The 12181-nt window shown below is 60.5% G+C and overlaps 1 protein-coding gene across 4 annotated transcripts in view; it reads right to left on the reverse strand.

Annotated features, from left to right (window-relative positions):
* AHDC1 (AT-hook DNA binding motif containing 1) overlaps nucleotides 1-12181 on the reverse strand; it is a 68763-nt gene that overhangs the window by 10819 nt on the left and 45763 nt on the right. For 2 of the 4 annotated variants that reach the window (XM_061148323.1, XM_061148324.1), the window contains exons 4-6: nucleotides 8818-8929; nucleotides 8647-8684; nucleotides 3364-8274 (exon numbers count right to left, since the gene is read on the reverse strand). In XM_061148323.1, the coding sequence (XP_061004306.1) occupies nucleotides 3407-8200 (4794 nt within the window). In that variant the 5' untranslated portion in view covers nucleotides 8201-8274; nucleotides 8647-8684; nucleotides 8818-8929 and the 3' untranslated portion in view covers nucleotides 3364-3406. Of the gene's footprint in view, nucleotides 1-3363; nucleotides 8275-8646; nucleotides 8685-8817; nucleotides 9049-12181 lie in introns of all 4 variants that reach the window. The other 2 variants (XM_061148325.1, XM_061148326.1) reach the window with 2 other exon arrangements.

A 12181-nucleotide genomic window follows, 5' to 3' on the forward strand; every position in this document is an offset into this window, starting at 1 on the left:
TCTGCCTGGAATCGCCCTTCCCCCAGTCTCTTGTGTGTCCACATCTTGCCTATCCTTCAAGGTTGAGCTCAGATGCAGCTTCTTTCACAGAACCTCAAAATCCGTTTAAAATGTCAGACCCAGAAAGAGCTGTGGGGAGCATCCAACCACTCCGTCATTTTGCAGGTGGGGAATCAGGGGCACGGGGGACCAGCGAGGCAGAGTATCCAGGATCGGTGAGGGTGGGGAGCTGGGTTCAAATCCCGACTCTGCCATTTCCTACCCGTGGATTTCCTGGGCAAGCTTCGAAGCTGCGCCTGCGTTCCGAGAGATTTGACTCACTGATGGAAGAGGCAAGTACCCCAACCCCTCAGGCTGTTGTGAAGGGCCAGTGAGGCTGTGTTGTACAAACGGCCCAGCACGAATACACATCCCTTTTCTTACCAAAGGGACAGAGAGGTGACTTCGCGCCATGGCCCGCCTTCCTCATGCACGAGGTTTGCTTTTCCCTACCATCTCACACCCAGATGCTTGAGGCTCTTTGTGGGCTTGGGTTAGCTTCCATGGGCCCTCAAGGACACGGGCTGCGCCTGGCATCAGGACAGGCATCGGAGGGTAGGTGGGGGTGATGCTCAAGATGCGAGGTTGAGCTCAGTGACTTCTCCCGCACCCAGCCCTGGGTCTAAAGGGCTTGCTGCCCTGCTGGTGAATCAGTGTCACTGTCCTCCTTGTTTAAGCCCTCTGTTGACAGTGACACTCCCTCTGTTAACAAGCGCCACTCCCTCTGTTAACTCTTCTTCCTCACCGTTCTCCTTCCTTGCATCCCCAACACTTCCTCACTCCCCACAATGCTTTTAATCAGTCCTTGGCACTGGGAGTGGGGGTTGCCCGAGATGAGGGCGGATGTGCCATCTTGGATGAAGAAGCGGGGACAGCCCTCCCGCCATCACGGTCTAAGCCAGCAACCACTGCTTGCCTGAGCTACCGCAGCCAGTCTCCCTCCTCCAGCACCTGCCTGCTGCCGAGGTACCTTCGCTCAGAACCCTTCAATGGTTTCCCATTTGTCTTGGAACAAACTTCAAATTCCTTCCAATGGCTGCATGATCTGGCCCTGCCTCCTCACCCCGTCCCTAGCGTTACTGTCTTCCCATCAGGTCGTCAAAGCTGAGGTGCTTTTTTGGCCTCCGGGCTTTACCCACTGCCCTTCCCCCTGCCCTGAATGCTCTTCCCCCATCCCTATCTAGCTGACGCCCCCTTATCTTTCAGGCATTAGCTCAGCACCTGGCCAGCCGGCTGCAGACCTTTACAGCCTCCTAGCTTTTATTCTCTTGCATGGTCCTTCCTATGGCCATAATTACCAAATGCTTTGTGTTCTTCTGTTTTCCCGTCTTTCCCTCTAAACTGGAAGCCCCCTGAGGACCAGGGGCTCACTGTGGTGTTCACTGCTGTGTCCCCAACGCCTGGCAGGCAGTGGGTGTTGGACGGATGTCTCTGGAACAACTGAGTGCCTCGGTCTGAGGACTAGTGCTGTCAACTCCCAGCTCTGAGTGGGGAGCGGGCCAGAATGTGGGGCTGGATGGCGTCCCAGTTCCTCCTGTGTTCAGGCCTCGCTGGGTGGTTCCATTATGTATCTCACTGAGCCGTGACCTGCCCAATAACCCAGCCCCCACATCGGTTTATTTTCCCACCCAGAGCCCGTGAGGAAAAGGTTTTCAGATTATTTCACATTTTCTGGATTATCCACAAGACATCTTCCCTCCAGTGAGAAGGATCAAGAGTTTGACATTTTAAGCCCTAAGCAGCTTCTCCCTGGCCTGCTTCAGATCTGTGGCTCTGGCGCTTGCAATGAGGTGCATGGGGAATGGAAGGCCATTTTAATCTTGGTTTGGCTTCATTATGAGGAAAAATATGCTGCCCCCAAGAAAGTCTGGTCCATTCTCTATGCCATGCAGAGTTTCAAGAACCCAAAAGATCACCAAAGTCAATTTCCTTGAACAGATGGGGAAAGAAAGGTTCGGGGGGTGGTGAGGAGGAGGGGTAAAAGCTTGGTCAAGGGCACGTAGCAAGTTGGCCAATTGAGGAATGGTCTTTCCCCAGGCCTCCTGACTCCCACATGCTGCCCTTTGCCATCTCCGTGCACCAAGGGACCTGAGGTCAGGCGGAGAGGGGGTAATAAGTTTCCACTGACATGACTTCAGGACCCTGAGTCACCTTGGCCTCGAATGGCCTTCCCCAAGTAGGGATGGGGCTTTCCAGAAGCCCTGCCATTCCTTCTCCAGGAACAGACATTCCCAGGAGGCTGCAGCAGTCACAGAGGTGTGAGGTGGGGTGAGAGGCTCAGACAGACCCCCAGCCCACTCCATCACTATGCACCATGTCCAGGTCAATTCTGCGACAGGTCTGTTCCAAAAGGAGGAAATGAAGGGCCAGTTATAGCTGCATTTCTGGAGCAGACTGTTCATCAAGAAAATGATTCCTTCAACTCTGTCCCTTTAGACCATTTTGGGGGCATTTCCCCCTCTTTTATTTTCTTTTTCTTGAACACAAAATCTTAAAGAATACTGAAGGAGGTGACAGTACCCGATAAAACAGTATCTAAATACCTAACAATACTTAACTGAATTCTGAACGAATGAATTTGGTTTCAGGAAAGGACCTGTGATTTTTTTTTAGGTAGGAAACATCCTACCTGGGGACAGACCCACTAGCTGGAGGCTCCCAGACAGTGAAATCCCAATACCCCTGTGAAAGAACAGCCTTTGGGGTACCCTGTGAGGCCAGAAAAGGACATCCTAGCCACAGCCTCAGCCTGGCCTTTGTCAGACTGCATCTTAAATTAAATGAAGTTCCCAAGGAGACAAGGAAGCCTGCAGGATCAGGATCCCGGATGGGCCTTCGTGGGTAATTATCCAACCTGCTTTTTCCTTCATCTGTCTCATGCAAAGTGATGCAAACACCCTCCCTTACAAGAGGTCAAGTGATGAGTGTGTGCTGGGACTCAGGTGGTCCCTGCTCAGGACTGAGCATGGCTAAGGGGAATGGACACCTGACAAACCAAACCAGATGGCCCCATCCAGTCTACGGTCCTCCAGCCATTTCAGTAATGGGACCCCTGAATATCTAAGCCCCATGCTAGGTTCCCCACCCAAGCACTCACCTCCTCCCTAAGACTGTTTAAAAAAAAAAAGACCATTCCCAACAGCTAATGCCAGACTCCCTGAATCCCAACTCCCTGTCCTGTTGTCGGGTCCCTAATCTTGCCCTCAAGTCCTTCCGGCTCGTGGCTATCCTTCTGCCCCCTGCCCAAGCTCTAATGTCTTCACGCCTCCCCAGCCCCAGCCCCCCGGTTTCTTCTGCCCACTGCACCCACATCCTCAGACTCACCCAGGAACAAAACCTCGAGGTCCAGTCGGCACTTCAGTTGGCACTACAGGGAGGTGACGGTGAATGTGTCCTCAGGATGAGGTTCCGCCATGGGCCCCAGGAAGCCGCTCTTGGGGCCCCCACCCAGGCCGGGATGCGCCTGCGGCATAAAGCCTGGATACCTGTAGGCGGTATCCTGCAGGGGCAGCAGCGAGTCCCTCGGCACGGGGGACAGGGTCAAGTCACTAAGAAGTGGGCAGCCATAGCCAGCAGCGGCTGCAGCGGGGCCACGGGGTGGGCCGGGCGGCCGGGCCATCTCCAGCGGCTCCTTGTCGGCCTTGGGTGTGGCCGGTGGGCTAGCCAGGTGTGGGGCACTGAGGCACGCAGCCTCCGTCCTGCCCAGGAAGTCAGCCAGCAGCCCCGAACCCACCTTGCCTTCGTAGGGTGGGCTGCGGGCAGCTGAACCTGGCGGGTACCAATACGCTGTACCCTTGCAGCTGGGGGAGTCGTAGTGAGGCTGGCCCAGCGGCAGGTCCCGACAGCTCAGATGGGCTTGGGCTGCAGCCGCGTGGCCCAGGCTGGCCCCCTGGAGCCCGTGCTTGAGGGGCTCACAGGCAGCCAGCTTTGTGGGCGGCGGCCGCAGCTCTTCCTTGAAGCCCAGGGTGGGTGAGCAGGTGGGCGAGTATGCCTTCTGCAGACCTGCATCAAACACCGTGGGCGGGTGGGCCAGCGATGGGAAATGCTTGCCATCCAGCTCAGGGGCACCCAGGCTAGGCGAATCGCAGTGGAAGCCTTGGCCGAAGGTGCCATCGGATGGCGTGGATGGGTTCATGGAGTAGGGTCCCATGAAGTCACAGGGGTCTCGCTCGCCCACACTGAAGGCCCTCGATTGGGAGGGCAGCGGGGACATGCTGCTGTCCCCACTGTAGTAGTCCAGGCCGAGGTCTGGGCTGTCCTGGAACAGGGGGTTGACGGGCTGCGGCTTGGGGATGAACTTGGCTTTGGCCGCCGCCCCACCCCGCTCCTTCTTGGCCGAGCAGGCGCCACCGCCCCGGCCACCCCGAGGCTGCCGGGGCCCGGTGCTCCGTTTGGACGGGTAGCCCGAGGCAGTGGCCGAGGCGGACGACGGGAAGCCCAGATGCGAGGCCTCGAAAAGGTCCACCTTCTTCCGCCGGCCACGGCCAGGCTTGGAGCTGCTCTGGAAGAGGACGCTCTGGTTCCAGTTGTAACCGGGGGCGGACGAGGCCTCGTTCCAGTCCATCATCAGTTTCTCCAGGCTGGACAGGCTCGACTGGCCCTCGCTGCTCGAGGCCTCGCTGTTGGCACGCCGGAAACCACCGCCGACCGGCTGATTGAATTGGGTGCTGTCGGAGGAGGACTCGGAGAAGGTCTCGGACACGGCTGTCTGCTGCTTCACCTTCTGCGGGGTGTAGTTGGAGATGTCCAGGATCACGTTGGGCTCGCTGACATGGCAGTCAAAGCCGGGATTGTAGAGCTGACTGAAGGCCTCCGAGGCCCAGTCCAGGCCTCCGTAGCCCTGCCGGAAAGGCCACTGAGAAGCCCCCGCAAACTGCCGACAGTTCTCAGGCGAGGGCTGGAAGGACGAGGACGACGAGGAGGCGGCGGAGGTGGCAGAGGCCGTGGTGCCCTTGGGCACCATGTAGCCGCCGGGCGAGACCGTGCTGGCCCGGCTGTCACAGCGCAGAGGTGTGGGGGCTGAACCAGAGAAGGGGGCCCCCTCGGAGCTGTTGAAGAAGGAGGCCTTGCTTGGTGGCAGGCAGGGGCCACCGGTAGGCGGTGGGGCATAGCCGGCGCTGTGGGCGCTGCTGGGTGAGGCAGGTAGGCTGTTGCCGCTGCCGTATGCAAAGCTACAGTCCTTGCTGTTAGCGCAGTCCTGGCCCGTGAAGGGCTTAGCCGGGGCAAATACGCTTTGTCCAGCCCCATAGCCGCCGTACTGCGGGGGATAGGTGTTGGCGGGCGGGTGGGTGGTAGGTGAGCGGGCCACGGCGGAAGGCGGGGGCGCCAGCTTGGGGAAGGTCTCTGCAGCCCGGCAGTCTGAAGTGGCCGGGGTGAGCCCATAGCTCGCTGCCCGCCCGGGTGGGAAAGTCTGGCGAGCGGACAGCACCGGCTGGAAGGAGGGCTCAGCCCCAGCCCCGCCACTGCCCACGGCTACTGGGCTGGCCTTGGCTCCCCGGCTGGGAAAGGTGGCCAGGCCCCGCTGGGCAGGCAGGGCGCTGGTGGGGGGCCCTGCGTAGGTGCCTGATGCCTTCCGGGACTCAGGCCGAGAGGCCGAGAGAGCAAAGTCCAAGAGGTCGGAGGAGTCGTCGGAATCGAGCAGGGAGCGGAAATAGCCGGTGAAGAGGTTTTGGCGCTCCTGGCTGAGCTCGGCCTGGCCTGCGGGCGCGGCCGCGCTGTAGTAGCTGCCACGGCCTGAAGCTCCGCTCTCTAGCCCAGTGGAGGCAAAGGCCCGGGCCTCGGTCCCCTGGAACCCACAGTTTCGGCCAGCCTGCCCGCCTGGGTGCCCGTGATGAGGGGCCCAGCCGCCACCCTTGTCCCCGGCCCACTCAGTGCCCGCCTCCCCAAAGCCGGGGCCGCTGGGCACCTGCTCTGGGAACAGAGTCCCGTTCTTCCGGGACCGCCTCTTGCGTTTGGGCTTCCCAGTTACGGCGTCTACCTCCCCCCGGCCTCGCTTGCGCGGGTGCCCCAGCTCAGTGAGGCCAGGGCCCCCAACCCCCGCGGCTGCCACGGCCACCACCTTCTTCTTCTTCCCGATGCCCTCAAAGAAGTCACTGAAGGAGCACCGGGCGGCCTTGGCTGCATGGCCCCCTCCCCGGCCACCGAAGCCGCCTGCTTTGCCACCTCGCCGACGGAAGCCCTGCACGCGATGCAGGAAGTGGGAGATGCTCTGGGTGTCGGGCGCCTGGTGCACGGACTCGGGTTCGCTGGGCGTCCAGCAGCGGGGCGGGGAGCACCGCCCGGCGCACTGACTCTGGCGGTTCAGGAAGGCCAGCTTGGCGAGGACGTCTGAATACTCGGCCTTGCTGTCGTTGGCGTCCGCCGCGTAGGACGGCTGGGGGGACGCCAGCTTCTGCTTCCGCCGCCGGCGCTTCTTTACCTCCGGCATGGCCATGCTGGCTGCCGCCACGGTGGCCGCCTCAGCCGCCACCACCACCGGCTCCTTGGGCTTGCCGGGGCCCAGCAGCAGGTTCTTGGGAGGGCGGCCGCGCTTCCGCTTGAGAATGATGGGCATTTCGCCGGGTGGGAAGACCACCACCACGTTGCGGCCATTGTTCTTCATCTTCAGCAGCGGGGTGGGCTCGGCGGACACGCGCAGGCCCAGCTCCTTGCCCTCCACGCTCAGGCTGCTGCTCAGAGACGACACCTTGTACGTGGTCTTGTTCCGCCGCCCCAGGGACACGGGGATCTTGGCCATCTTCACCACCATGCGCCGGACGCCCCGGCACTTGCCTTTGCGGGGAGGGACCACCGGGGTCTGGGAGGCTTCGGGCTCCAGCTCCGGGACGGGAACTGGCCCGGGCAGGGCAGGAGGCGGTGGAGGAGGCGGCGGGAGTGGCTCGGCCAGTGCGGCGGCCAACCCGGTGGGCATAGGCAGGGGGAGCAGGTGGCCCTCGGGGCCGGCATCTGCCTTGCGTCCCCGTCCGGCTTTCCGTCGGCGACACAGGATCTTTGGCCTATCAGTGCGCCGCAAGGCGTATTTGGGGTGACCCTCAGGCCCCGGAGGGCCATGGGGTGAGCACAAGTCCAGGCGCAAGGGCTCGGCCAGTGGGCAGGGTCCCAGGGGCTGCTGGGGCTCCAGGCGGCGGCCGGGGACGTCAAGCAACTTGGGCAGGGGGTCAAGTGCCTGCGGGTCAAGCAGCTGCGACTCCAGGGAGTCGGGCAGGGTGTCCAGAGCCTGTAGCGCCAGGCTCGGCAACCCCAGAGGATCAGCCAGGGGCTGCAGGGGCGGCAGCTCCAAAGCTTCCCCGAGCGGCTCTAGAGCCTGCGGGTCCAAGAAGCGGGGTTGGGGGTCCAAGAGCTGAGGCTCGGGCTCAGGCGACGGTGGCTCGAGGGCCTGGGCTTCCAGCAGCTGGGCCTCGGGGCAAGTGAGGGAGGCCAGCTCACTAAGGATGTCGGCGTCAGCGAGTTCTGAGTAATCGGGCCCGTCGGGCTCAGGCTCGGGTGGCAGACCAGTGGCCGCGGCCGTGGCTCCGGGACTGTGGCCTTGGCCGGGCTGGGGGCTGTCCTGAGGCTCAGGCTCAGGCTCGTACAAGGGGTGGCTGGGCCTCTCGGACTTGGCGTGGGGGGTGGCCCGCTCCTCCGGGCTGCGGATGCTGTTGGCCAGGCTGGGTGAGGAGAAGAAGCTGTACTGCAGGTCCCCGGGGGGCGGGGCCGGGGGGCGGCTGAGCCGGAGACCACCACAGTCCAGGTGCACGCCGCTGTGCTGCAGGTCCTGGGAGAGCCGGGTCAGGTCCTTCATGATGTCGATCAGCTGGACCACCGGACGCAGGGTCGCCCGCCCGTTGTCCCAGCGCCTTCGGGAGCTGCTGCTGCTGTCTCCCGCGGGTGTGGGGCAGCGGGCCTGGGAGACAGGACGGGCTGCCCTCGGGGGCAGCGGGTCGTCCCCCTTGGCAAGGACTGGTGGGCGCCGGGTGCTGGGGTCCCGGCGTGGGGGTGGGCGCGGGTTCTCGGAGAAGGTGTGGGCGAAGGCCTTGTCGGGTGGGCTGGCGGGGGGCCGGGCGGGAAGCAAGGGCCGGGGGGTGGGGGGGCCGCCGGGGTAGTACTTGGGCTCCCGGAGGTAGTCAGGAGAGCTGCACACGGCACTGGAAGTCACCACCAGGCCCTGGGGCTTCACACGCATCCTGACCTTGTCCTCCGAGGGCCGCCGGGCGGGGCCGGGACTGACATGAGGGTGCGAGAAGCCGGGACCAGGACCTGCCGGGCGGGACAGGCAGCAGGTCCCTCCTTGAACACCCAAGTTCCCATGTCCCCCGTGGCCCCCTGCACCCCTCTCCTGAGTCCCCTCCCGAAGCCCAATCCCTCTGGTGACCCTCAGCATTTCCTAAGCCACCATGTGCACCATGAACCCCCATGGGCCCCAGTTCCACTTCCTGACAGTGCACCCACTTTTGTCTAGACCCGGGCTAAGGACTGGGGGAGAATAATTCACCTGCTTTTGAGAGAGACGCTCATGAACGGGGTGGAGCAACCACTCCGATCAAATTTAAGGAGGGGGCCTGGAGGTCCTGTCAAGGACATGGCCTCTTCCTTCTTGCCCCATCCCCCAGGCAAACCCTGGCCACTCACCCTCGGCTCTGCCGCCTGGGCTGTCACACTGGAGATCTCTGTGGGCAACAAGACAGATAAGAAGCCATCTCAGTGGTCTGGGAGCCATAGATCCCAACCACTGCCCACCTGCCCACGGGGCCCCATCTCCCCCCACACCCCAACCCCAGCACCCCAGGAACTCTGGCTGACCTGGAAGAGAGAGGGCCCCCGTGCCTGGGGGCTCTGCCAGTCGCTGGCTGTCAGCTGGGGGTGTTGTGAAGCAATTTTGGCCTGAGCCCAGGCCTCGGGGCGTGGACAGCGCCTGGAAAGGACCATCGCAGCTCAGGTTTAGTGAGCACCTACTGGGCGCCAGGCACTGGGCTGGAAGCTGTCCAGGCATCGTTTCATTTAATTCTTCATATCAATCCTGTGAGGTAGGGGCTATTAATAACCCCATTTTGCAGATGAGGAAATGGAGGCTCAGAGATGAAGTAACATTCATTCATTCATTCATTCATATACTCATTATTTGTGAAGTGCCTACTGTACACAAACACTGGGTAGACAAACACTGATGGGACAATCGTAAGTGACATAATTATTGGTGGGATAAGAGCAGCAGAGAAAAACTTTACAGCGCCTGAGGCCCGAGGTTCAACAATCATACCAGGAGTCAACAACAATCAAAGTTCATGCCCTGGGGGCACTTTCTCTGTTGCCAAACTTTGGACTAAGTTCATTATACGGATTATCTCATCTAACCCCCCCCTGCAAGCCTGAAATCAATATGATTATTACCCCCACTTTTACAGTCAAGGAAACCATCCATTGGAAGGTGGTAAGCACCATGAAGGCAAGGATTTCCGTCCTGCTGACTGTCAAGTGTATATCCCCCAACACCATGGCCCATAAATGTGCTTCAAAAAGTATCTACTGAACGAATGAATGAATGAGGCACACAGACGAATCAGCCTTTCTCCATAAGGCTCGCTCTCATTCTTCTCCAGACCCCAAAGAGGGACCCAGGTAGGATGTGGAAGAGGGAGGGAGATTAAGAACGTGAAAAGGGACATTCTCTGCTCCCCTGCCACCTCTAGCCTCAGCTCGGCCCTGCCACATACTTTCAGAGCCCCCTTTATTTCCCCTTCACAGTATTTACCGGGACTGTAGTCAATTACTTGTGTGACTGGCTTTTCAGTGTGCCTTCTCCCCGAGTGTGGGCTCTCAGGGGTAAGGACAGAGTCTGTCTTGTCTACCGTTGTATCCCCTGACCCCAGGGCCTGGGCTCTGGATGCTACGTAAACATTTACTGAGCAACTCCCTCAGCTAGTAGGGCTGAGTTGGGATTTAGATCCAGGCAAGTCTGACTCCCAAAGGAGCCTGGGGACTCAGGGCCCTGGCTGATCCCCAGGAGCTGGTTTGGGGGAGCAGGAAGATGAATGGGCCCTGATCACTGGGAGGATCACTTTGTACTTCACAGGAAGACAGTAGATTGACTTGGGGACAGGGAGGTGTGGGCGGGGCCACTTGTCCACTCCCCTCTGGTGGGCAGCAACATGCCATCTACAAAGCATTTCCACATATATGACCCACTGCATCTTCAGTGAACCAGGGAGACGTGGATTATTACCTCCATGTTACAGAGGAAGCAGGTTCAGAGCAGCTGTATAACTTGCCTGAAGTCACATAGCTGCTAAGTGGCAAGATTTCTAATTCTGCCAAGTCCAAAGCCTCCTTCCACTCCCAGCTCCTGCAATGCTCCTCCGGCCACTCCTGAAAGTGCTTCTTCTAGAGCTGCAGTCTAAATTAAGGCTGGGAGGAACCTTAAAATCACCTAACCCTTGGGCTTCCAAACCCTGGGCCTGGGGAGCTGTGTAACCTTCCAGATACCCAGACCCTAGTCCAGGGAGTCTGACTCACAAATCTGAAGGGACATCTCGGAATCTGGTGGGTTTTTTTTTTTTTTTTTGACTGCATTGTGCAGCCTGTGGGATCTTGTTCCTCAACCAGGGATCGAACCTGTGCCCTCTGTGGTGGAAACATGGAGTCTTAACCACTGGACCACCCTGGAGAAGGGGAAGCTACCCACTGCAGTATTCTGGTCTGGAGAATTCCATGGACTACGTCCATAGGGCTGCAAAGAGTCAAGACAGGACTGAGCAACTTTCACTTCACTTCACCCAGGAAAGGCCCTGGGAATCTGCATTTTTAATCGGCTCCCCCAGTGGGTCCACTGTTCCAGTGTCATCTCGTGCCCCTCCCATTTTTCAGACAAGGAAACTAAGACCGAAGAGGGAAACAGACTTTGCCCAAGACCACAAGATAGCGTGGGGAGGGGGGGCCCCAGGGTGCTGCTCATCCAAGCAGAACACCCCCGTGTCTCTTCAGCTCCCAGGCCGCAGCTGTTCCTCACTGTCCCATTTACTAGATCACTTGGGGTTCTGTTCTCTCTCATGCCCGCCTGCAGACTGTGGTCAGGCCCCTTCTAGGCCAGGCCCTCTCTGCTTCAAGAATCTCACTGCCGCTCTTGCGGGAAGAACTGTGGGTAAGACACTCAGGAAGCAGGGAAGGGGCTCAGACTCTGGAATCTCCGGGTCCTACTTCCAACAGCACGGCTGACCCGTGGCTCCCGCTGCCCTCTCGGAGATGCCTACCACAAGCCACCGCCCCTCTCTCGCGGAGGGTGGGGCTCACCAACCCTCCCTACTCTGGAGACCTCCCACCGGGGGCCTGAGGGTGTGACCTTGGCAGAAGAGACAAACCGCCTCTCCAGCGGCTGCTTCTGTTCCACCCACCCGTGAAGACCTCTGGGCGCGCCGTCCTGCCAGACCTCCTGACTGTCCACGGCCTCCAGGATCTGAGGGAAGCAACTGGCTCCCCTCCCCACCACACCCAGGCAGACGTTTTCTTGGACCCCCTCCCAAGGGTACCACCTATCCCCACGTCTGAGAACAAAGTCGCAAAGGTTCCTCTGTCCGTCGTCTGTCTGCTTCTGGGTCAGTGTGTCTTGAGCCTGCCTGTGGGGACACCCGCCGGCTGGGAGGGGGGCTGGGGGCCCCAACCTGCTGCGCGCAGTGCCGGGAAGGGCCAGCCCACATCCTTGAGTCCCCAGCCCCACCCTCCCCCGCTGCGGCTCTGACCACCCCACCCCTTCCCCAGCCAGCCTCCCCCTCCCCCACCCGCAGCCTCCCCAGGGGAGCCCGGCTGCCAGCCCCAGCTCTCACTTCCGGCCTCATGACCCTCTCTCCAGCCTCCTCCCCACCCCCACCCCCCCACCCCCCCACCCCGCACACACCATTTCCCTCCCAGCCCGGACTGAGGGCCCAGGGATGTCCTCAAATGGAAAACTAGGCCTCAAAGCGGGCTATCACTGCTGCGGTGAAACCTCCCGTCAATCACCTCCCTTGGAGGGGGGCCTTTATCTGCCAGGACCACCCCCACTCAGGAACTAGGTACCCCCCCCCCCCCAATTTCCTTCTCTTCAGCCCCCTCCCACCCACCCACCCCTGAAGATCTCCTTCCAACCTGACTCCGGACCAGAATCGTTACCAAAAAAATAACAATGATGAAAATA

The sequence above is a fragment of the Dama dama genome, chromosome 8 (genome assembly GCF_033118175.1).
Source record: "Dama dama isolate Ldn47 chromosome 8, ASM3311817v1, whole genome shotgun sequence".
NCBI classification, from domain to species: domain Eukaryota; kingdom Metazoa; phylum Chordata; class Mammalia; order Artiodactyla; family Cervidae; genus Dama; species Dama dama.